Genomic DNA, 25,791 nt, shown 5'->3' on the forward strand with positions numbered 1-25,791 from the left:
CTGTGGGTAGCCACAGGATAGGAAGGCTAGCAGTGCCATGTGCTGCCATGTTTCAGTTGCTTAAGTGTGTATTTTGAGATTAGTTTTTAAGACTTATTAATTAGGTGCACACTGGGGACCTCGTAAGTGCTTAATTACCCATGTGCTCATTGTATGGTGACGTCCAAAGGCATATTTTCATTTTCACTCATGGTTTGTTCACATTTGTGGGCAAATGTTGGAGATTAAATACTCTCCTGGAAGGCAGTGTTTCTTCTGTGATTATTGGTGTCTGGTTTTTTGTTTTGTTTTTTGTTTGTTTGTTTGTTTTTTGTTGTTGTTTTTCCTGGAAGACATAAAGAAGAGCAGGGTCTGCAGTGACTCTTTAGAGAAGGGCTGGGGAAGAAAGGGCGGAAGCAGGAACAGGAAGCAGAGGAAGAAGGTTGGAGCAGGACTTGAAGAGACCTGGCATTGACAGAGAGAGGATCTGAAGGGGAAAGTGGGGGAGACAGTGATAAGAGACGAAGACTGAGAGATCTCCGTCTAGTCCCGGGAAAGCAGACCATAATAGAGACCAAGCCATGACCAGAGAGATGGCGCAAGGGAAGGCAGGCTGACTCACGGATAGGAGCTCAACCTTTTCCTGAGGCCACCACTTACCCCTCTGGCTGCTGGTGACCCGTGTATCCATTTGCCTTGTAAGGCTTTAATGTTCTGCGACTTGTTTGTGGTTCTATGTGTGCCACTTCCGGAGGCCCTTTAGGAGAAAGATTAACATCTGAGGGTGTAGCAGGAAGCACCCCAGAAGTGTAGCCAAAGCATCTGGGTTAGAAGTCCGGTGGTCATGTGCTGCCACGATGCTGTGGGAAAGTAGGAAGTGTGGTGGGGCAGAGCGGCTCACCAGATGTCAATCAGGAAGCAGAAAGGGAGGTGAAGGAGGCAGCACCAGGATCACAGGGAGAGCCAGGGCTGCCGTGTGAGGTGGATGATCTTTGTCTGCCCCGGCTCCTCGTGCTCAGAACGGGAATAATGATAGCCTTTCTCCTGTAGCTAAACACAGGCGCATATCAGTGTGCATAACAAGAATTGGCTCATCAAAGGATCCAGGTGTGGGTACCCTGGCTCTCTCCGCTTTTTATGCTTCCTGCTTAGCAGGAGGTGGTTGCAGCTGTGCTCCACCCTGCCCTTCCAGCTATGCTGTTCTGCCTCACCATAGGCTCAGACGCAACGAACTCAAGTGGTCTCGGGCTGCCCTCTGGAGCCGCCAGCCAAACAAAATAACGTCTCCTCTTAGGTTATTGCTCTCAGGCTCTCTGCATCTCACATTCATTCTCATGACCAGCCATGCTGCCTGCACTTACCTCGCCATTTTTTCTTGTTTTGTTGCTTTGCTTCGTGGCCTGGCCTCCGGGAACTGCAATCGACTCAGCTTATCAACCCTTCGAATGTAAGCACCTTCTGTTGGCCTTCAGTCTCAGAACTCGCTAGAGTCCTGTGGATGTGGAGCAGGCCCACTTCTCAAGCCAAGCAGGGAAGATTTTAGATGAGAGCAGACCCTGTGCATAGCTCCCTCCCTCTTCCTTATTACTGGAGACTGACCTAGGCCCTGGCACACGCTGCTAGCCACGCCAACCACTGAACAATGTCACCTGCAAGTCCTGATTCGTAGCCACTGCAGTTCTATTCAAACCTAGGATTTCTAGATGAGGAACCCAAGTCTTATTTGTTAAGCCAGATCTTATTTTTATTTTGTTTTTTAAGTATATTTTATTAATTTATTCATATTATATCTCAATTGTTATCCCATCCCTTGTATCCTCCCATTCCTTCCTCCCTCCCACTTTCCCCCTACTGTCCTCCCTATGACTGTGACTGAGGGAGACCTCCTCCCCCTGTATATGCTCATAGGGTATCAAGTCACTTCTTGGTAGCCTGCTATCCTTCCTCTGAGTGCCACCAGGCCTCCCCCTCCAGGGGACGTGGTCAAATATGGGGCACCAGAGTTCGTGTGAAAGTCAGACCCCACTCTCCACTCAACTGTGGAGAATGTCCTGTCCATGATTTTAACAACTAGGAAGTTCTTCGGAAGATGAAGGAAGGCAATTCTCTTGTTGCTCTTTGCAGGGCTTTGGCTGCTCCTCTCTCTCCTTCCAAAGCCCACGAGGCCCGTGGAGATCTCTGCAAAGAGCCCAGTTAGATAACGGACAGGTGCCCTGCTCAAAGCCAGACACCAGCTTCTTTATATTCAAGAAGGATCCTGCATGGCAAGAGAGGCTTACAGGACCCATGCCGTCCAGATGTCATTAGCTGATTACCAGAAAGAACGTTCACTAAGATCCTGTCTAAGGAAGCAAATCAGAGCTGGTCTCTTGGAAACTAGTCTGTTTTTTCTGCCTGTGTGTTGTGTGAGAGTGATCAGCTTGAGCGCTGATGGTGGAAGGCAGGAGGGCAGGCGTGATGCTGCTCGTCATTGGGGAAGTGCAAGTGACAGTGCGCCCGGTCGTCCACTTAGTTTACTGTTGATGTAGCTGACTTAGGACTCTATGTAAGATAACCACATTGCAGTGTTTTACCCACTCAACCACTGTGATCCAGTCTCATGAGAGAGTTCATGGAACTAATTCTATAGGACCAAGAAGCTGTCCCAGGCTACTTAATCTTGTATGGCAAGAGACAAGCCCCATCACAACACCGAGTCACAGCCCCTGCCGTGGTGGCAACAGGGAAGCTTTCAGGGTATCAGCTTCACTGGAGTCAGGCAGGTGAGGCGGAAGCCCTTCCATCCATTTGATTTGTGGTGCTGATGCCAACATCTGCTTTTGTGTTGCAGGTGCTCACATCATGCCGAGCCTTCCTGCTGTCAGCGCGCATCCCCACCAAGGTAAGCAATGATGAGTTCTCCTTCTGAGATGGATTGGCAGACACACTCAGTGCACATCCATGTGCGCACTCTGGTCCATATCCACAGATGCTCAAAGGAAGGGGCGTCCGATCTTTGACATTTTGGTATGATGTTGTTCTGCAATGCATGCTGCCTGCAGGTCGGATGAGCCTCCTCTTACTGTACACATGCGTTCACATATCTGTTACACAGACCTGTGGCATTAGAGCTGCTGATGTGTCTAGGATTGTCTTAGCACACATGTTTTCTTTCGTTTCTCTCTGCAATGCCCCTAGAGGTTGTCATGAAGGATGTTTTTCATTTTCTTCCAACTCTGTTGTGTAAAGGCATTCCAAGAAAAATGGTGGAACGTTTTGTGTTCCATGTCCCCAGGCTCTTCGCTGCAGTCATTTTTCTCCCTCAGTTGTGCCGTGTCAAGTCTCTTTTCATATTTTGCTTCAGCTCAGTAGTAGCAGCTTTTTCCAGCTTGGCTTTGACACATGAGAAATAGTCGTCATGATGCTAAAGGGTGCGATGCAGGGCTGAGCTCTGCAGCCCTCTCCAGTCTGCCTGGGAACGAAGAACACTTGAAACCATCCTCTAGCCCCTCTCCTCTCCCTTCCTCCCTCCCACCCTGCCCTCTCCTGCCCTCTCCTCTTCTTCCTTTCTTCCCCCCTCCCTCTCTTCCTCTCCTCCTTCTCTTCCCCTTCCCTCCTGTCTTGTTGCCTTCCTTTTCTACCCTCCCTTCTTTTTTTCTCTTCTCCCATTAACCTCCTCTCCCTCTAACCCCACTCCTCCCTCCCTTCCCCTTCCCTGTCTTTCCTTTTCAACCCTCCCCTCCCCCTTTTCTTCTCCTCCCCCTTTCCTTGCCCCTCCCCTTCTACTTCCTCTTCCCTTCCCCTTTTTCCTCCCTCTTCCCATTCTCTGTCCTTAGCTTCTTACTTTGGCCCTAGACTCCCTGCGTGCCCCAGGCTGACCTTGAACTCCCAACAGTCCTGCTTTCTCAGCTTTGCAGGTGTGAGTCACATACTAAGCTGCAAGTTTGAACTCTTTCTAGCTTCTCTAAGGAAAGAAACTTTAGGTCCCAGCCCTTTGGACATGTAAAGCAGCACATGGTCACTGTGTTATGAACGAAACCCTTATTACGACAGTGAAGAGGTTGGCCTAAAATACCTAAGGCAGAGCTGGTGTGGTATTGCACTCCAATAATATGAGACAGGAGGATCTTGTGTTCCAGGCCAGCCTGGACTACATCGTAAACCTTAAAACAGGACAGGGGTGGGGTACATATAGGAAGGCAGTATGCGACAAAGCTAATGCTGCCTTATTGCAGAGGGAGATACTTTGGGCTTGAAAAAAACCTGCTTGCCCTTATGTAGGGAAGGCTCCAAGGCTGAGTGTGGTGGTTCGTGCATGCAATCCTAGCACTAGGCTGGTAGAGGCAGGAGTCATCCTCAGCTATATAATGAATTCTAGGCTAACCTGGCCTACATCATAGTGGGTTCAAGGCCAGCCTGGACAACATGAGAGTTGTTGGCTAGAAAAGAGTAAGAGAAGACTTCTGGGTAATATTTGTGTAAATATGTCAAATGTATAGACACATGCACACAACTGAGTCACATGTCTCAGATCACTCAGGAAGAAATAGCTAGGCGGGACAACACACCCCTGTAGTTCCAGTGTTTGGAGGGTGGGAGACAAGAGGACTGGTGTGAATTCGAGGCACTCCTGGGCTATATGGTGAGCACCAGCCAGCTTAGAAAAGGATAGGAGAAGAATGGTGGGCGGGGGAAAGGGGTGTGGTGCTGGGGATTGAACCAACTGAGTTCCACCCAGCCCTACCTTACGCATCCCTAATAACAACCACGGCTCTGAGGGAGGCCAGGTTTGGCCTGTCATCCTTTATTGAACATCGGGCCCCTTCTACCTCCTGTTGGTTTATTGAAGATGAGGTTCTTCTTCAAGGACCACCTGCAGTAACTCCAGGCTTCCCTGGGTCTGCTAGCCTAGCAGACGTTTGGGCATAGTGTAAGTATCTTAATTGCGGCCCAGTCTTGAAAGACACAGTCACAAAAGTGGCAGGTTCCCACTGGGTGACTGACAGCAGCTCAGAGGCAGTGTTCATGGCTGTGCACCCACTCGGCATCATTGGATTCAATGACAGCTGAGGGTCCACGGTGGGCTCTTTATGTAGCAGTTATGTCGGGTACTTTAAATGAGAGGTCTTTTCTACAGCAACAGATATTGAGTGTATAAGAAAGGAGGGCCTGAGAGCGATTAGATGCCAATGGAAGTGAATTATTGAGAAAATTGACACCTTGAGGACCACACAGTTGTTACTGCACACAGAGATGGGGTAAGATGCATAATCCAGCACAGGCCCATGCTCACCTATGAAGCAGGTACCTTTAAATGCTCTTTTTATTTTACTTTATTTATTTTATTTTCATTTTTTTGAGACAGGGTCTCTTGTAGCTCAGGCTGGTCTCGGAACTCCTCATCCATCTGCCTCTACCTCCCGAATGCTGAGATGACAGGCACAGAATAGCACACCTGGTTGATGTGGTGCTGGGGATCAAACTCAGTGCTTTGTGCAGATGTGATAAAGCACTTTGCCAACTGAGCCACATCCTTGGACCCCATGTTCTGTATTTCATAGGGTATTTTTATTGGAAGCCAGAAGCCCTGCCATGCCAGTAGCTTGACTTAAATAAAAATTTTAGCTCTGAAAAAAAAAAAAGAGTGGAATGTCAAAGAACATTTATATATTTTTAAACAATACAGGTAGGCAAGCATGCCTTTTTGGGACACTGTTTTCTGCTATACTTTAAAAAATTTAACCCAGACGTAGGTCTTGGTAATATTAGGTACAAAATTCACTGTAATTGAATGTTTCAAAATATGTGCCTCCAAGGGTGCATGTAGCTCATAGAAGAAAACAGTTCTTATTCCCCTTTGAGTTACTAGTGTGGCACATAGTAGGCTGTTTGGAAGTGTTGACTAAGTGAATATGAAAGAATGAATTTATTTATTCATTCTCATATACTACCCCCTCCAGCTAAGTCTTGCTATATAGCCCAGCTGGCCCTGAACTCATGGTAATCCTCCTGCCTCCGCCTTCTAAGTTCTGGGATTACAGACATCAACCACCACACCAAGTTCTAGCTCTAGACATCACTGTCCCTCTGGGGGGGGGGGCTTAACTCTGAGACTGTCTGCTTTAATATTTTGTGTACTTGTATGCCTCGGCACAGCATGCCAGCAGGGGGCAGGGTTCAGACCCTGTGGGTTGAGTCTGTGCTTGCTCCTTAAGCATGACAGCTGGCCCTCTTCTCCACTGGTGTCACATCTGTGGATTCTATTTATATGGATCCAGACTATGTGAAAACAGAGCGCTTCCCAGCAGACGTTTTCTCTTCATTCTCCCCAGGCAGCAGGGCCCTGCTGTTTACTCCGAACCCCATTGTACTAGGCTTCTGGGAGCTGTAAAGGATATATGTAAACATGCATAGAATGCCCTGGTGTTAGAGACTTCACGTCTGCAGATTGTGGTGCCCTTGGGCCTTCTAGAATTTTCCCCACTGAGGTACCAAAAGATGCACACGTGCCTCTAGATTTAATGTAAAATGGGCCACACAGACAATCCAGTCATCTCCTGCTGTCTTCCAGACTCATATCCTGTGGCTGTTTGGTGTAAGTGAGATGAAAGACTGCAAAACTAGGGGAAAGGTTAGCAATCATAGACAGATGAAGAAACCTACTACAGTCTGGAGAGTGTTTAGAAAAGAAAGGGGATGGCCACAGGAGAAGAAACGAAGGGAGGCCTCTTAACTAAGTCAAAGGAGGCAGCTGAATGGTAGGGGTCTGGCTTGCACATTCTGGGTTTTGAGCTTAGCATCATAAAATAAAAATACATAAATAAAATATAGAAGAAATAATTTATGAAAACACAAAAGAAGAGTAGCATTATTTAACTACATACATGCCACTGAACATAGTTTAAAATTAATAAATATTATATTCATCCAAATCCACCTAAAATGGGAATTTTATAGATGTTAGGGATGAAGGTGATTTCAGTGAGTGATCGGAGAATGGCACAAAGAAGATGGTAAAAAAACTTAGAAGAAAGGGCCAGGCCATGTAGACCGAGGCTTTCCGAAGCAGCATTGTGGAGAAAGGGGGAAATGTGTATTTGGTGTCTTGATTTCTGTAGGCATTTGCCATTGTATACACAGTGGAGTACAGTGCGGCCTTTCATTTGGTTTGGGCCTCGATGGACTCGGTGATGGCGCTTCCTCTCTTCTGTTTGTGAGGCAGGGACTGCCTCCCTTGAGATAAGATGAACCTCGGCTCTGTCATGGTGGACAGAGCTTGCCAAGCAGCCTGTCCTCAGCAGACACGCACGCCTCCCTTGGCCGTGGGGTATTCTGATTATAGCATGTTTTGAACCTAAATGATACGCTTTGAAGCTCTCATTACAGGTCTCTGTTTCCCCCATCTCCCCCTCATTCTAGCTCGACTTAACCTTCAGCTATCTCGAGATACACGGAGTCATCTGCCACAAGCCCGCTCAGGTGAGTGTGAGCTCTAGGAGCCTGCCACTGCGAGGTCACGTCAACCAAGAATTTTAGGAAGGAGAAGACTTCAGAGGCCGTGTGGGTCGGGAGCTCATTCTGATAAGAAAAATGGTAACCAAAAGATCTGAGCCACTCCTGTGCTAGCAGCTGCTGTGCACCGACCTAGCCCATTTGACTTGCCATATGACAGATATTAACATCAAAGCTTCAAGGCTCTTAAAGTGGTAGGTAAAGTATTCCTCACTTCAGACAAGGCTAGCCTCAAGTTGTCAGCAATCCTCCTGCCTCAGCCTCTTAAATGCGGGGAACCCAGGTGTGAGCCACGTGCCTGGCTTTATGAAAACCTTCCTCGGAAGGAAGTGATAAGTGATTCCCTTCTGGTGCTTCAGAGCTGATTAAAAATAGTTTCGTTTTAGCTATACGTTGCTGCAGTGAAGTGTAAAATTTCGATAACTTCTGGCATATGTACACCCACGAAACCGTTAGCACAACCAGGATACCGAATCTATTTCATCACCTCCCATCCTGTCCCCATCTGTGATCTCTTGCAGGCACCTGCTTTCTGCCACCACAGAGCAGGTCACACTTTAGAACATTTCATATGGATGGAGTCCTGCAGTTTGCAGTCTTGCCTTCCTCTTTTAGTTGAACTATTTTGAGGTGGATTCAGTGTATGTCTCAGGGATGTTACCTCATGATACCGAGGGGTATGCTGCCTCATGGATATGTCAGTCTGTCTGCCTTCTGACCTGGTGACAGCAGTGTGATGTTTTCAGTTTTGACTGCATCAGGCACAGCTGCTATCAACACTTAGGTTCAAGTCTTTGGACGTGTGTGTGTGTGTAGGTCCTTGCAAGTGTCATGGCTAGAAGGGAAATGATCTGGTGTAGCCGACATTGGGCCAATCATCTGGAGTCTGACACCAGGTCATTTACTTTAGCCGTATTTAAGCTTAGCACAATTTTGGAGGAAAGGTTTCTGATAACAATTGACTCAGTTCCATGCGCACAACAAAGCTTAATAAATGTTTACATTGAAACTCTTTGAAGATGGCTTCTGTTGACTCAGAAACAATGCTCAAGATAAGAGTCTAGGGAGGATGACCTCAGTAAACACAATGCCCGTGGGAATCAAGATTGGCATGGCTCTAAGATTATGTAGAAGTCACTTAAGGTGTTGTAAAGTATAAGTGACATCTCTCCTAAGGAGGTATTTTGTGGACTAAGAAACAACACTCAAGATTTCTGGGGAGAAAGTCGGGGCTAGCCAAATATAGTAGTCTGAGGGATACAGCTGAAGCTGGGCCCTACAGATGGCAGAGGATCACCAGGTTGCAAACTACACCCTCTCCCAGCATGCTGGGTGGAAGACCAGCAAACATCTTTCACTGAAGAGACAAGCCTGTGCATTTAACTTTCCTGGGGTTTCCTGTGCTATCTCTGTGCACAAGGACCTCTCAACCTCTACACACGTGCTTGCGTTTGCCATGGGCACATGGCGTGGTAGAGTGGCAGGCTCCTGTGGTAGGGGTGTTCCGTGTTGAGTTCTGTCAACCCGCCTCGCAGAAGGCGGCACTGTTTTGGGTTGTTGCCACCAGTGTGCCAGAGATTACTTCTTTTCTATCCCCCTCACCGCAGGGAAGGCCTCTTTTACTTTAGCCCTTTTAACGAGTATGTAGGTATTTTTATTTCTCTTCCAAATTTGCAAACAATATTCTCAAGACAGGTCATCAACATTGGCACTTTGGTCTTACATTCTGCTCACCTTACTGTCCTCACCTGGTAGAGCCAGCGTTTGTTTCCTGTAGAGATGGTGTTCTCACTGGTGTGACTATGGATAGCTATAGCTTTTCTTGTCTTTACTCCTGAATTTAATAGTTCCCTACACATCTTTCTTAAGAATTCAGCACAGTGACTTCTTTTTACCTAGGACATTCCGCAGAGTTGTTTTGCAGTGAGCTACCTTGTAGAAAGAGGGACCGTTTCTCTGTGAAAGACCAGGCTAACTTACCATTTCCTGTGAAAATGGAAAACGGCATGGACACAGTGGCTCCCGTACTGCGTGTGTGCAGGCATCTGCCGGAATGGCTCCATGTCACGCTCGGGAGCACTGGGCTCTGGGGAGCCTATCATCGTGCCCCGTGCCTCTTTGTGTGATGCCATTCATTTACGTTGTAAACAAGCAGAGCACTGGCTCCAGCCAGCATCTGTGGAACAGAAATAGGCCAAGCCCCTGGCTTCCAGGGAGGGCAGAAGCAAATCTCAGACGTTCAGATCACCTCAGCCAGCACCACCAGGACAATGCTGAAGAGAAGTGGCCCGACCAGATGCTCCCGCCTCCTTCCTGCTCTCTAAGGGAGATTCATTCTGTCACCGTGAAATATGACATTGGCTATAGGTTCGTTCAGGGAATGACTGTTACCCAGATAGGGGCATTCCTTTCTATTCCTAGTGAGTTTTTATCAGGACCAGTGTTGTGTTTTGTCTAGTGTTTATCTCTATTTCCAGAGAAGTGCTTTTGCAATGCTGTTTGAGACACTAGCTTGCCATTTTCTTTTCTCTGTTCCTCCTCCAATCAGTGTTAGCTTGGTTGTGGAATTACCCTATGAACTGGGAAGTTGTCTCTGTTCCATATCTCTTTTTTAAGAACAGAGCTAGTGTTAATTCTTCCCTAGATGTTGGGAGGCTGTCTATGCTCTGAGGTGACGTCATCATTCCCCGATGGCTCAAGGCATCCACTTGTGGCATCTGTAGAAATCATTTTTGATATTGACAGTTTGGTGCCCTCTTCCTCTTTGTATTAGTTGGGTTAGACATTTATTGATCATCTCAAAAAGCTTGTTTTCTGGCTGAATTGCTTTTTCTGTCACATTGATTCTTTCTCTGATCTTTATTTTTATAAGTGATTGTTTTACCTCTTAACAGCATATGTGTGTTTAGGTTGTTGCTAATGCTCTTAAAAAGAAACCATCAAAACTGTCATTTATGACAGCTGAGATTACATACAAATCCTTGGAATTTTTCCATAGTTCAGCTAAGAGTAGTATTTTGTCATTCACCAGAAACTAGAGTTTGAAAAAAAAAATAACAGCAACATATGTTTGCCCAAATGGCCAAACATACGTAGGAGTGAGTCATCATTCATGAGCAATGGGATGGTGATGTCATCCTAGCCTGGTCTCTATTGAGGAATGTCTGTTTATGATTCAGGGCTTGGGATGGGAGCAGAGGGCATTAGTGTATGTTAATGCCAAGTTTATATTGAAAGGATGATTCAACTGTGGTACTTAATTACGAAAAATATGTTGGCACAGCAAGATGAGGTTTCCCCTGTGGCTGCAGGAGTTGGCCGTTTCATAGTCTGTAGTCTTGGTATATCAACTACTTAGAAGACCTGGGTAGGCAGCTTTCTGCTTCAGCTACAGAGTTTTTCTGTCACACGGAGTCCCTGACATGCAGGCTTAGAGTTCTTGTGAGCGCCACTCAGTGGCGTGTGCTTGGGAGATGGATTGAGAGTGAAACAATGACCATGGATCTGTAGTCACACAGTCTAGACGACAGTCCCCATTCCTCAGTGCTGCTCAAGTCCTGCTGTGTGTCACACCAGTGGCCTCTAGCCTGTTTACAAAGTACACATGCCCAATCAGCAGCCTGTTATAGTCTCTCCCTGTCACATCACACCCTCCCACGCTTTGCATGTATACCCAGAAACACAACATTTAGAGCGGTCATGATTCATAAATCTGAGTGCTTTGTTTAAAATCACGTACACAATCTGATTATCTGTGCTCTGAAGATGGAGACCCAGGATCCCCCGTGACCCCAAGGGAGGATCAGTGACTCGAGAGCCTCACATCCTGAGTCTCTAGTTGATGTGCAGTCATGAGGACAAAGACATCTGCTGGTTGCAATCACAGTGTAACCATTGGTTTTTGAGTAAAGATTTTATTTCTATTAGAAAGGAAGGGAGGGAGGGAGGAGGGTGTATATATATATTCACATATGCAGATGCTGGCTGGACGCTAGAAGAGGGCATCAGATCCCCTCAAGCTGGGGTGCCTGGTGGTGATGAAGTGGGTGCCAGAAACCAAGCTGGGTCCTGTGGAAGAGCGGCACGTGCTCATAACTGACACTCTTATCCTTTCACTCCCTACAATATAACCTTGATTATGAATTCTTGCTAACATTTTGGGGTTATTAAGCTTTTGTCTTTGCTATTTTTACCGTTGGAGTGTGCTTTATCAGTTCAGATAAAATGCTCGGAGCAGAATGTAGTGCCCCGTGTATGAATGAGCAAACATGCTACCAAGTTAGTGAAGTTTGCCTTACTCACTGCTCCTTTCCTTTTCTTTGTGGAAACATGGGGTGCGGAAACCCCATTTTCAAGTCTTGATAATGTCATCACACCCTTGGTGCTTGTGGTCTCGCACCTCTCTATACTGTGGAATGTTTACATTTTTATCTGCAGCTTAACAGCTGCTATTGTTATTATAGTTGTTGCTGTTGTTGTTGTTATTGTTATTATTATTATTATCTTCCTCCTCCCCCTCATCATCTTCAAACTGAAATCTTTGCTCTGTCATAGTGACCGAGGTAAGCCAACTTCTGCTTGTTTCTGTTAAAGGAAACAAACCACCCCATAAGTTTACTGACTGTGGTTTAGTAAAAAATATTCCCTATTGCTGGACCCAGTAAATTAGGTCTGTAATCTAGGCTACTAGATGCTGAGGCAGGTGGATGGCAAGTTCAAGACCCGCCAATGCTACAGAGTGAGTTCAAGTTGAGCTCAAGCAATTTAATGGGATCCTGTCTCAAAATGGAAAAGAGAAAAGAGGGGAGGGGGACGTACAGCAGTCCATGGGATGCTTGCACTGGTGCAGTGATCAGGGAAAGAAACAATGCCTTGCCATCGCTGGTGATTTTAACTAAGGGCTTGCAGATCAAACTTAGGACCTTGTGCACACTAGGTAAGCACTTTCCCAGTTACTGTTTTAAATGGGGAGTAGAGGTTTTGAGTTCTGCCCTAGGGGGCATTTGAGCATTCTGTTTCTGCTCAGCCAAGAGCAGAAGGAAGCCAACACGTGACAGACAGCTTATTTTGTTGAGGTGGTTCCACCTTGGTGACTTCGTTGCAGACTTTACATTATGCAGAGGTGTTGGCATCTCCAGCAGGGCTTTGTAAGCACCTTCATGTCAGGTTGGGCTTGAAGGCTGATTTCTTCCCCCCACCTGTTGCCCTTTCTCTTTCCTGTCATCCTATTCAGTCCTGTGTAATTAGGGATGATTATGTGTGAAGATCAAGGGGAATTAGAATAGGCTAATTATGAATCGCTTGCACTCAGACCGTGATCTGAATCGAGGTGAGGGATGTGAAAGGACCGTCATAGACAAATATATCACCAAGGGTTGGGGGTAGGTGTCAAGTGCAGGCGCACATGGCCTCCCACATGATCTGGCTATAGGAATGAGCATCTGTACGTGAGGCAAAGTAACCCAGTGTTCAGCAGCAGGCTTCTGGGACACAGTGGGGTCTGGTAGGAAGCCAGCTATGAGATTTCCTGTGAAGTTGGGCTGCTGCCTTGTTCTGGGGTTCACATATTGCCCGGACCACTGTGTACAGGGCAGGCTTGGAGTTAGCCTAGAGAATTAGTTTCTTCCCACCCCTCCTGCTTCCCTTTCCTACCCACTTCCTTCTCTCCCATTTTTTGTTTCCTCCTGGCCTTTCCACATATATCCCAAGCTGACCTGAATTTACAGTGGGTCCTTCAGTGTCAGCTTTGAGCGTGTCCAGATCACAGGTGTGCACTACCGTGCTTGAATCTTTCTTCTTAATCTTATTAATTCTGTATTTTATTCATGGCTGTGTGTGTGTGTGTGTGTGTGTGTGTGTGTGTGTGTGTGTGTGTGTGTGCACCCACACACTCAAAAATGTGCGTGTATGCCAGCACATATATGGAAGTCAGAGGACAACCTTTGGGAGTTGGGATCGCTAATACCTTTAAGTACTGAGCAATCTCATTGGCACTCTTTTCCTCCTCTTTTCCTTTTTCCTTCCTTCCTTCTTTCCTTTTCTCCTTCTTTCCTTCCTTCCTTCTTTCCTTCCTTCCTTCCTTCCTTCCTTCCTCTCATCTTTCTTCTCTCTTCTCTGACAAGCACCACCCCATTTCTTTCTTGAAGTGTCCCATGTTTTATAGTTCAGGGTGAGCTGAAACTTAGAGGATAGCCCCTCTGGCTTCAAACTCATGGTAATCCTCCTGCCTCAGCTGCCCAAATGCTGGGATTATAGGTGTTATGCCATCAGGCTAGCTTCTGTTATCAATTTTTTGAAGACTGTGTTGAGAGTTAAAACTGACGCTCCTCCTCGCCCCCTTGCTCCGTGGCACGGAGTGCTATCCCTCTGAAGTGCCTGTGAAAAAGCTTTGTAACAAATACCGTGAGGGTCAGTAACTGGATCTCATTATTTCAGTGTGGTCCCCATTTCTTTCCTCTTCCACAAGAATATATCATTTAGATTATTACTTTCCATTTGGCTAATTTTACAGAAATCCAAAGCAAACTGTGAGAGCATTGCTTTGTGACTCTCCCTGGATAATTGCACATGGACTCCGTTTCCCTTTTGTACACATTTAAGTGACAACAGGGAGCAAAAATGCTCAGGATATTTTGATATTGTGACGGTCCCAAAGGACTCCATTGTGTATGGCTGCTTAGAGAGTTAAGATAATGCCATCTTTTAGGAACGCCATCAGTGGCTTTCTTGTTAAATATTCCTGCCATACCTGGGTTTGCTTCACCACCCATAATGGTGGGCACTAGCTATCACATCTGGTGGATCCTGGGATGGGGAGAAAGGCAGGAATGGCTGGAGGGATGGAAACCTGAGGCAGAAGGGAGAGCTAAGAGAACAGACTCTTGGAGGCAGCTATTTAAACTTCTGGGGAGAGGCTTTAGGGGTGAATGTACATCATTGGCTGGTGGCAAGGTGCTGGGAATGCCTTATTTTCATGAAGAGGAATTCCAGCTGCTTGCTGGACATGACCTTATAAGGAGAAAGGAAGTTTAGCCCCCTCAGGTGTGGGCAAAGGTGGGGCGTGCAGGACTACATGCAGCCTTGGGGTAGGGGAGGGAGTGGTCCCATTCCTACTGCTCTCTGGACAAGAGATTTCCAGGGTTGGTCCTGCTAGGGTCAGCTCCTCCTGGTTCCACAGTACCCTGGCCCCACATGTCCTCTTAAGCAATAATTATTTTTCAGGGGTTCATTATGCCCCAATCCTAACCCCACTCCTAAATAACGATTTGGGCTTTCTACCTTACTTTAAACTGGTTAGTTCTTGAATAAAAGTCACAGAGACATTTCTAATAAACTGAAGGCACAATAACAGGGCAGGTATCAACCTTCTAAGTTATTTTTCTATTTCCCAGCTACACACCTCAAGTTACTTGCCATAATGGTTCTTGCCTGGGCGGCTTCTGTTCCATCAGGCCAGCCCTCATGGCCCTGTGCCCATGGTCCACACTGCCCCTTGGCGACTTCCTTATCTCCGGCTTCCTTTCTTCTCTCTTCCCCTTGTGGTCCCCATCTGACCCCAAACCTGGGAACCTAAGCAACTCCTACCTTTCATCTTTCCAGTTGCAGGCTCCTAGCTGTTTTTATTAGCCAATCAAGCTTTAAATCGGGGAACAAGGTATACACAACATCACTTGGTGTTCCTGAGAATTTACCCATCTGGCCTGAAACCAGATCTTGGGGGTCAGTATTTAGCATTTGAATACACAGCACCAGACCAACCTGCAAGAGTTCCCGTCAGCAGCAGGTTGCCTGTTTTTGCAGTTTACCCTCCGTCAGGTGGATTTAAACTCATTTACAGGACCAGATGAGGAACACATCTCAGCTCTTTCTGGTGTCTCCAGCCCATGATTTGCCGCCATTAAGCCCAGGGGAGTGTTTCGTTGCCTTGTTTCGGTGTTTTTCCTTGTTCTCTCTGCTTAGAAAGGTTGAGTTTTTAATAACAACTTGATTTCCATTTGCTTTTAGTAAAAAGGGTTGTTATTTAAGCACTTTATCAGGTTTCTTATCTTAAAAACACACTTTCAAAAAAAAATGACAAATCAATGAAAGTCAGGGCTGCAAGAAGCTTGGGCTGATGCTTCCCTGGGTAGGTGGGTGTGGCCAAGCCACCAGGGAGGTCTATTCACATTAGTCTGGCCTCTGGGATCCTGATCATTTCCTTGATCATACACATAATCAAGAGCTGAGAATAAACAACTGGATCCTCGCTTGCTTATCCTCAGCTCTCTTTCTCCGTTTTTACATTGTTCAGGAATTCCTGCCTAGGGATTGGTACCACTCACAGTAGGCTGACTCTGTCATCAGTTAACAATCAAGACAACCTACCACACACACCCTCACAGCCCAGTCCGATCCACACAATTTCATATTAAGGCTCTCGTCTCCCCTGGTTCTAAGACGTGTCCAATTGACAGTTGAAAGTGACTACCACAGACATCTAGGCTGGTTCCATATCCTGGCTATTGAGAATATTGCAGCAATGAACATGGATGCAGCAAGTATGGGGTATGTTGACGAAGCATCTTGTAGGTGCATTCCCAAGAGTGATGCAGCCGGGTCACATGGGGGTTATGGTTTTAGTTTATGAGAACACTCTTTCGTGACTCATATAAACTGCTGTACCAATTTATATTCCTACCACTGAGATGCTCCTTATTAATAAAGACTTCATATTAATAAAGAGGGAAGAAATTGGGCTCCTTGTCAAGTGTGCTCCTTATTCTTGCAGATGGTTGTGGAAACGGAGAAGTGTAACATGTCCATGAAGATGACGTCACCTGAGGACGTGAGTGACGTGCTGGCTCACATAGGCACCTGCTTGCGGAAGATATTTCCAGGCCTTTCCCCGCTGTGAGTTCCTGTGGTCTTAGGAGCAAAGACTTTGTTCTTCATTGGATTTACAAATGTGGAGATACTTCCTTTTGTCCTTGCCCCTTGACTTCTTTTCTCAGACCTCTTAGACCACCACCACCATCACCACCACCATCACAACCACTACCATCAGTGCCACCAGCACCTCTCCACCACACCCTCTATCACCCCTGCCTTCACAACCACCTCCTCCTCTGTTACCTCCACCATCACCACTACCACTGTCACTACCACCTCCATCCCTGTCATCATCATCACCACCACCTCCTGCTTCTCCTCCTCCTCCTTCACTATCTCATCTTCTTCTTCCTGCATCCTCACTTCCTTTTCTTCTTCCTTATTTTCCTCCACTTCCTTTACTTCTGGATCAAGGAGAACAGGGAGGTCCATGGGGGCATCTTAGTACATAGCCCAAGGCTGGTCTAGGACTCTCATCCTCCTGCATTAACCTCCAGGTGATGGGATTATAGGCATGAGTTACCATGCTTGCTTTAGGATGGTGGCTTAGTGAACAGAGTCCGTGTTTGGAGGTGGGGGGTGGGTGGGTAATGTCAGTTGTTGGAATGAGGCTGGCCGAGGTTTACAATATAGATAGATGTTTCTGTCAGAAAGCTACAAGTTAAGATGCTTTCCTGATAGGAGGATGTGTTCCACAGATGGTGAGGAATCCCTTCCTGTGGCCCACTGAGTATGCTGAGGGGTGCTGGAGAGAGAGGCTAAAGCCTCTCAGATATGTATGGTGATTTGTGGTGGGTCTCACCTGGTGGTGAGAAGAGAGTTCTGGCAACTCTTGGGTTTTTTTTGTTTTTGTTTTTTTAATATGAAGGATTGGTAGACTAGCCCTAGGAAAACAAATCCTTTATCTTCACAATAAGGAGATAAACAGAGCATTGAGGTTAGGGACTCTTTTCGGTTGCTTAATGCTGAGGGGGCCTCCTTGGCCCTGCTAGGTTCTCTTTTCTTCCCATCTGGGACAAGCTAAGTGGGGCACCTGACCCTCTGGTTCCTGGGGTTTCTTTTACAAGCATAAAAGGATATGCTCGGTTGCTCAGATTGGAAGGGAAGCTAGGGTTGTTCCCTGCTCCCTGCCTGTAGCATTTCAAGTGTTTCCAAGGAAAACCCTTGCTGGGACCAGTCGCAGTGTGCAAGCTCTCTGAGGCACATGCTTGCAGGGTAGCCTGGGAGGTGAGGAGTGAGTTAGAGGTTGGGAGAAGGGCCCGGAAGGGAAACCTGCTCTGGAGCAGTTTCCAGGCCACCCTGAAAAGCAGTTGATTCTCCTGTCCTCCAGTCAGGTTCTTAGCTTGGCCTGTCCAAGATGGAGGTGAGTGGACAGTGAAGGGAGACTGAAGGAGAACTTTAATAACAAAGGATTAATAAATAGGAAAAGCAGTTGCCAAGCAGGAGTGGCACCTCAGTGCAACAGTGAGAGTTTTGGCTTTTGAGACAGGGTTTCCCTGTGTAGCCTTGGCTGTCCTGGACTCGCCTTGTAGACCAGGCTGGGCTCGAACTCACAGAAATCCACCTGCCTCTGCCTCCCAGTGCTGGGATCAAAGGCGTGCGCCACCACTCCCCGATTTGAATTCTTGCTTTGCAGCAGGATGCAACCCAAAAAATGTGAGGCAAAGGGTTAGGACTGGTAGGGCTCCCACAGGCTGCAGTTAAGTGGGGCTGGAGCCACAGGTCTGAGATGGCCAAAAGCAATAGGTGCCCAGCAGAAACAAATTCCTACCGTAGCCACATGTTGAACCTGAGGCTGAGTCAGGAACCAGTCACTCCGCCTCTAGCTGCACATCTTAGAAGCTGGAGCATTTGTAGCCTAAGGCGCAGACGGTCTGTCTCCAGCAGGTCACAAGGCAGAAACAGTCTACCTTTTCATTTTCAAGGAGTTATGTGAAGAGTTTGACCAATTGCAGCCCTTAAAAGCCTCTTACACACACCCAGGTGGGCCCTTATTGGCTTTGTGTCTATGCAAATTAGGCACAGAACAGGACCAATCAGGGAAGAGCTGCCAATCTGGAGGAAAAAAGAGACACAAACTGGCCCGAAGAGTTCCCATCCAGGTGTGGCTCCCTTCTTCCAAGGAAATGGTAGGGTAGCAAGTACAAAAGAAAAAAGAAAGGTTGCCACAGGACAGTCATGCCTGGAATTTTGAAACAGTGTCTAGTGGCTCTGGCAGTGTTGCTGTCACTACTGCCATGATATCTACCTAGAGGTGCTCTTCCGTTGTCACGGTTGGCGCCAGTAGATCATCTGGCTATTGGGGCTGTCTGTCGAGTCATCAGGGTTGCAGGCTGTCAGATCCAGCAACCCCAGCTCTGAGTGTGCCTAGGTTTGTTTTGATTTTTGGTGTGTGTGTATGTGTGTGCTCGCACACTTTCTGCTCTTCTTGCTGGTTGTTACTTCAGCGGGGGACTCCTGCTAACCTATCAACATCAGGAGCCTGACCAGGCAGGGGAAACATGAGCTCCTGGTAGCTTAAACATCCCCTTGGTGTGCTATTAGCAGTGAAGGGACAGAGGACAGCTCTACCCTGTCCCCCTCAGCAGCCCAGTGAGTCTCCATCTTTAGTGACCTCAGCTCAGGCAAGCTAAGGATGTGTTCCTTTATACAGAAAAGAATTTCGCCACTAGTCTGAAAGAAGAGTTGGGGCTTGAGTAAACAGTGAGAGGAAGATGGAAAAGCACACCCGTCCAAGAGCGTGGCTGTGGGCGTCTCAAGAAGGAACTGAGGCATATCAAAGTGTGTAAAACTTATATGTACATGCTTTCAGTAGTGGTGCTGGGGTTCAAACTCAGGGCCTCCCAGGGGCAAGGCAAGGCAAGCACTCTGCCACAGTGCTGCCTTCCAGTTTGATTTTAATTTTTAATATTTACACCTTTCATTTATTTGTGTGTGTGATCACGTGTATGCCACAGCATAGGTATATCAATCAGAGGGCAACTTGTGGGTCTTGTAGGAGGTTCCCCCTCCACCTTACCATCTGGGTCCTGGGAATTGAACTTGGGTCATCAGACTTGGCAACAAGTGCTTTTATCCGCTGAGCCATCTTGACAGCCCTAGAAGGCATTTTAAGCATAGATTTTAGCTGCATGTGTGAAGAGAAAGATGCTCAGGGAAAGAATAAGTGTGGCCACTAGCCCCTCGCTGGAGAGCTGTAGTCAAGTGTCTTAGCATTTCTTCCTTATTACACGTTGGTGGCTAAGAGTTAGATCTCAAAAGGTTGTAGGGGGTTGGAGGGATGGGTCAGCAGTTTAAGATCACTGACTGCTCTCTCAGAGAACCCAGGTTAAATTCCCAGCACCCACATGGTGGCTTACAAACACACCTGCAACTCCAGTTTCAGGGACCCCACGGGTCCCTTCTGGCTTTTGTGGGGACTGCACATATATCACACACAAACATACATTCAGACAAAGTACATAAAATAAAAATATACATTAGAAACCTTTTCTCCACCCCTTCTTCTCTTTGTAATAGTGAGAGCATAGTGTGGCTTCAGCACAGCCTCCATGCTGTTACAATGTGATCAAGCGAAGCAGGGATGGTTAGGGTTGCAAACGGGGCTCCGGTGGGATCCCCCAGAAGGGCTCAGGGTTTCCACTGGGAAGAGAGAAAGGCCTCAAGCAGCCATTAGCTGGGGTGGAGTTCTTGTCTCTTAGCTCCAGAGGCTACTTCCCTTCCCCACACATTTCCCTGCCTCAGTAGTCTCCATACATGTGTTTCCTGTAACGTCCTCCATTTGTGCCGGATCCGCTGTGATGAAATGAGCAAATGCGCTGTATTTAACAAGGGCTTCGGGTACCTGGAACTTTACAGCTCTTCAGAGGAGGTTTGGAGTTTCTGGGATCCCCTTCTTCCCTTCCTCTTCCCCTCCTGCCTTTCTTCATCCCTTTCCCGCTCTGCCCCTCTTTTCCTGCTCCCAGAGGGCAGTTAGAACAGAATAGTGTTTTCAGTGTAAACGTGTGTGACTGCACATTTGTAGTCAGGCAGCTGTGATGAAGGATTAGTTCCCAGATGTCCCCTACCTGTGACCTGCGTCCTCCCTCCCCTCCAGTCTGTGTGGTGGACATCTCCATGGGGGTGTTTTGTAGCTTCAAACCCTCAGTCTGTCCCCAAAGAACTGTTTTATCTCACCCTATAAAAACCAGCCCGTATCGCCCAGTGCTTGGCTTTGCTGTTCCTGGCCTCAGAGAAGGAAGCCATGGGTTTGTTGCCAGGCTCTTGATGTCATCTAGGTGAGTCTTGGCCGGGTCCTTTGTCTTTCTTTTGTTTCCCTTGCCTCAGTTCAGACGGAGTCACTTTCTGCACTGAAACCTCTCTGTAGCTAGTCTCTTGACCTCTTCTTTTTGGAGCAACCAGCCCTGCATACTGATAGTGCTTATTTTTGTATAACTCAAGCATATCGGTGTCTTACAGAATTGTCCGGTGGCTAGCTCCCTGATAAAACTGAAACTGTATAGCCTGGCCCAGAAGAGAGTTACTGTCCTACCACATGGTCAGCCTATTTCATGCCTGCGTTCCCATCCTCCCTATGAAGGCTCCCTCCCTGACTGGCTCGTCATGCTGGACTGTGAAACTCCCTCCATAGGCTCACAGGGACTGTCCAGAAGACTCGAGTAGAGTGGGCAAGTGAATGCGTCCTCAGGGAAGTTTGGCTTTGGGGAACTGCTGAATAGGAGGTGGCTCAAGGGCTCTGAGGGATTCTAGGGAGTGTGTGTCAGTATTGAGAATGGGTGCTAGTAAAGCACATGGCTCGAGTGAGGGCAGTGAGAGAGAGAGAGAGAGACAGACAGACAGACAGACAGAGAGTGTGTGTGACTGAGCAGCATGTGACTGAGCACACGGAGAACGACTGAATACGTCAATGTCCTGAGGAGATGAGACAAATAGATTACAGACCATGTCTGTCTGTACCTGTCATCTCAACCCTTGAGCTGTCTGGCTGCCATCATGTTTGTCCTCCTTCAATCCCTGACAACCTCCCCCCACCCCCAACCCTCCAGAACACTGTGCTTAGGTTGGTGGCAGTCACAGTACTCTGCAGATGGTGTAGGGAATCAAAGTTCAAGGGCCAGCCTGACACAGCAGCAAGCCTTGTCGAAAGAAAGGAAGGAAGGAAAGGAAGAAAGAGCCCACCAGTATCTGTTTGACTGTGAACAAATGAAACTATAGTTCCAAAATCTGAATTTCTGGCTTTACCTAAATACCATTATTTTTCCATCATTTAAAAAAAAATCCTAGTCTGTTTCTTACATCAGCAGACTAGTGGCTGTGTAATGTGATTTTTGGCACAAATCATGATGCTTTCCTGAATGTGAGGCGTTTGAGTATTGGCTGTTAAGTTTGGTGTCTTACAACAGTGTGCTTTAATACTAAACAAAACGGTACTGTGAACTTCCCTAGGAAGACACACATTGATGGAAACATGAGGAAATGTGGGTACTTTGAAGAAAAATGGCCCCAGGGGAGTTTATATGAAAAAGAAAGTGTTTTACCCCTCTGAGGTTCCCCTCCCTTTCCAAAGCGGTTGGCAGCATGTGCTGTTGGGGTGACATCATTAAAACATGGACTGGGGCTGAAGATGCAGCTCAACAGGGGGTAACACTTGCTGCCATGCCTGATGATGTGAGTTAGATCTTGGCCTGACACAGTAAGAACTGGCTCCCGAAATTGCCCCCTAACCTCCACATCCTCATGTGGTACCTGCACATTTGTGTGTGCATGTACACACACACACACACACACACACACGCACACGCACACGCACACGCACACTACCTCACCAAATAAATACATGTTATCAGAGATGTTTTAACAGTGACTGTCGGTGATAGTCACGTCTTTGGATGCACACTGGGTGGGAGTTTTCACTCAGCTGTTCTCTGTGAATTCAAATTGTTTAGATATTTTCATGCCAGCAGCGTACAAAGAGCTGGGATGCTTCCTGGAAATGTGTATGTGTGTGTGTGTGTGTGTGTGTGTGTGTGTGTGTGTGTGTGTGTGTGTATGTGTGCCACACACAGCATTCTTTTGGGTCTCATGTAATTTAAATGTGTCCAGCCCACCATTGGCTCATTACTGGAGTCGGTGCGGAGTCTAGGACCTGAGTGTATCACTCAGAGCACCAGCTCTTACAATGAATGCTGTGTCTGGCTGACGCTCTGTTTGCACGTGTGTGAGCCAGAATGCACATGGCTGCTCTGTGCTGTTATTTAGCTGAAGGCAGAAAGCATGTCACTGATTTTCCTCTCAGACATATATGTACAAGGCTAGAGCAGAAGCAACGGTTCCCGCCTTCTGCGAGCTTAGCTCTTTATCCCTTTTGGAAATACACGCACATGTTTTGCAAGGCTCCTTTGGCTCCTGACAGGAAAAAAAAAAAAAAAGGAAGGTGAGAACTGTTGAAAAGTAGAGCTGCTTGAAAGAAGCCAGATGGATGCTTTTGCTGGGTGCTGTGCGCAGACTTCTGTATCAGCTGCCTCTTTCTCCCACTCAGCTCCCCTTCCCCTGGGTTCTGTGCTGCTTTCGAAGTGGGAGCCTCTGCGGCCTTCCAAGTCTGCTTATTATTTTTTCCCTCTGTATTCTTAGAATGCTATTGGCATAATCAATTTTGTTACTGTAACAAAGCTCCTTAGGCCAGGCACTTTACAAAGAAAAGAGGTTTTGTGACTCACATTTTGGAGGCTAAAATTTCAAGCTTGAGTGTCCTTATCTCTTTGACCTCTGGTGAGGATGTAGGTCCCCATGGACTATGTCACACGGGGAAACACCAAAACCAAAACTGACCAACCAACACCAGAAATAAAGGTAGCCTCATGCAGGAGGGGCCAAGGAGATAGGGTGGGGGGCTTTGTTTTAGTCAACCCCATCCTAAGAGAACCGAGTCCCTGAAACCAGCATGTCTTGTCCTTGAGTGTATTTTCCCTCCGTGACTTAATTCTTTTTTACCAGGCATGTTCTCACCACCCCAGTGTACCACACTAGAGACACAAGCTTGGGATGCACACTTCATACAGACACACAGCAGCCACGTTTAAATTGATTTCACCAGCATCTGGCCAGTTCTGCCTTTCCCCATTACCTGCCTTTGCCTCTCCAATCCCTGTCCCATGTGTCACTGGAAAAGCATGGCCTGCAGGTCTACTGAGGCAAAGCAAGGAACCTTTTTTTTTTTTTTTAAAGATTTATTTATTAAGTATACAGTGTTGTCTGCTTGTAGGCCAGAAGAGGTCATCAGGTTACGTTATAGGTAGTTGTGACTCACCATGTGGTTGCTGGGAATTGAACTCAGGACCTTTGGAAGAGTAGGCAGTGCTCTTAACCACTGAGCCATCTCTCCAGCCCCAAAGCAAGGAACTTTAAAAGGAGTTGTGATCCTAAATAAAGTCAAGCAAAGGTCCCGCTCAGTATGTCGAAGCTGACTCCCTTCTGCTGTTTCTGGAGGCTTCCCTGTTTCTCTCTATGACGTCTGGCTTCCCAGCTTTAACATAGCCAGGAAATGATATACTGTAATGACGGCATTGGAGGAACAAAATGAGTTTTTCCAAATCACTGGAGTCTGTCACACCATTGACTTGTGAATGCCTTTTAAAAAACCCTACCACCCCCCCCCCCCAATTAAAGAGCCCTGGAGCAATAGTAGTTAGTACAAATGTGTTTATGTAAAGGAAAGAGACACCACGCTATGCCTGTCTTCTTCACCTCAGCCATAACTGCTATGACGTGGCAGCAGTCTCTTTTTTATGTTTAGTATTCTGATGTGCGTTGGAGTCATCTGTGGGAGAAGAGGAGGCTACCCAGGCAGTGTGGCATGCTCCAGAAGATCTTATCTTGAATCCATCCCTCAGAAAAATTATCGTAACTGGAATGATTTTTGAGGGTGTGGAGAGTAGTTGAGATGTGCTGGGGATTTGAACCAAGGCCCTTGCGCTTGTGCAGCAGCAAGTGGTCCTACCCAATGAGCCCTCTCTCCAGACCCACCTTCCCATCAACCTTCGGTGCACAAAATGATTAAAAGATACTGTATAAGCCCGTCTTCATTGTTGGCCATGTCCCTGGAAACAGTGAGGCAGGGAGGAGTATTGCTAAGAATTCAAGGGCAGCTTGAGCTAGGTAGTGAGTTCCAGGCCAGGCTAGCCTGGGATACACAATTAAGACACTACATCAGAACTCCCCCTGCCTCCCAAATAAGTAAATAAATGAAGCTTCAGGCTGTGGGCATGGTATTTGTGAGATTTAAGTTTCTGTTATCCATATGCAACGCCCCCTCTCAACTGCAAAGCCTCAGAAAGACTTATGGTGCCAAAGCATCCCAGCCTCAGGCCCTTCCACGTGTGTGTTGATTTCACCAGGACACACTCACATCATAACAAGGTTCTGAGTCACTAACAGTGCCCCCCTTTTACAGCTGAGAACCTCTTCACCTGTGCTCCGCTTTCTCCCCATGACTTTGTGGCACTGCCCTACATCTGGAGTAACTGTTTTCGTGCTCATCCCTCTCTGATGACTTAGCCTTCGCTCCTTTTACTTTCTCTTCCCTGCATTGGGTTTGGGCCTTTCCTTTTCACTTCTTCTACCTCTCTGCCACTGGGAGAGACAAAGTTCATATAACTAAAGGTGGCCTTGAATTCACCCGCAGAGAACGACTTTGAACTCTGCCCGCCTTCACCTCCCAAGTGCTGAGATTACGGGTGTAACTGACCACTCATGGCCTTGGATTTCGCCTTTTTAATGGTCTCGAATAGGTCTTGCTTCTCTCTCCCCTCTGCTCTCTCTATGCCTTAACCACCAGGTCCATAGTGACGATCCCTTCAGGAGGGCTTCTTTGTGTCCTTTACTCTTTCTGTCCCCACTGTTTCTCTGACATGCCCTCCTGGGAGGCTGGCCCTTTCTCTATACACATTTGGGCTCCAGAAGGCTCCAGGAGAAAACCCTCAGCTGTCCAGCTCGCTGTCTTGAAAAACAAACAAATGACGGCCTTCATTTTTGGCAAGGGTTTTATCTGATCCTTCAGTGCTCTTTCCCTGGCCTCCCCTATGTCCTCCCCGCTGTTCTCCCTATGAAGGGGTCTCCAGCGCTTGGCTGCCTGACCCTTCCTTCCTCACTTTGTGGTCTCCTGTGGCACCTCCCGGGCCTGGCAGCATAATCCAGAGTTCTTAACTTCTGTAGTTTGACTGGCTGGACTCCCCATGGCCCAGGTGCTGCTTAGTGCTGACTCCTGGGCCTCTCCTCCCTCTCTACTGACTAGTGGGAACTCTAGAGATCCTGGTGGGCCTGGGCTTTCCCACGTGCTTCCCCCTCTCTGAGAAAAACCTTCATCTTTTCCAGCTGCAGGCTCACTGCTTCTCCCGTCCTCACAAGTCTTTGCCTGTTGTAGACTTCGACCTTTTCCAAACCTACTTTATTTGGGGT

At 47.2% G+C, this 25,791-nt stretch overlaps 1 protein-coding gene across 7 annotated transcripts in view; it reads left to right on the forward strand.

The window, feature by feature from the left end:
* CARMIL1 (capping protein regulator and myosin 1 linker 1) overlaps positions 1 to 25,791 on the forward strand; it is a 260,068-nt gene that overhangs the window by 94,184 nt on the left and 140,093 nt on the right. For all 7 annotated transcript variants that reach the window (XM_084794019.1, XM_084794020.1, XM_084794022.1 and 4 more), the window contains exons 3-5: positions 2,810 to 2,860; positions 7,378 to 7,437; positions 16,238 to 16,359. In XM_084794019.1, the coding sequence (XP_084650145.1) occupies positions 2,810 to 2,860; positions 7,378 to 7,437; positions 16,238 to 16,359 (233 nt within the window). The remainder of the gene's footprint in view (positions 1 to 2,809; positions 2,861 to 7,377; positions 7,438 to 16,237; positions 16,360 to 25,791) is intronic.

Source organism: Acomys minous (genome assembly GCF_964271855.1).
Source record: "Acomys minous genome assembly, chromosome: 9".
Classification (NCBI taxonomy): domain Eukaryota; kingdom Metazoa; phylum Chordata; class Mammalia; order Rodentia; family Muridae; genus Acomys; species Acomys minous.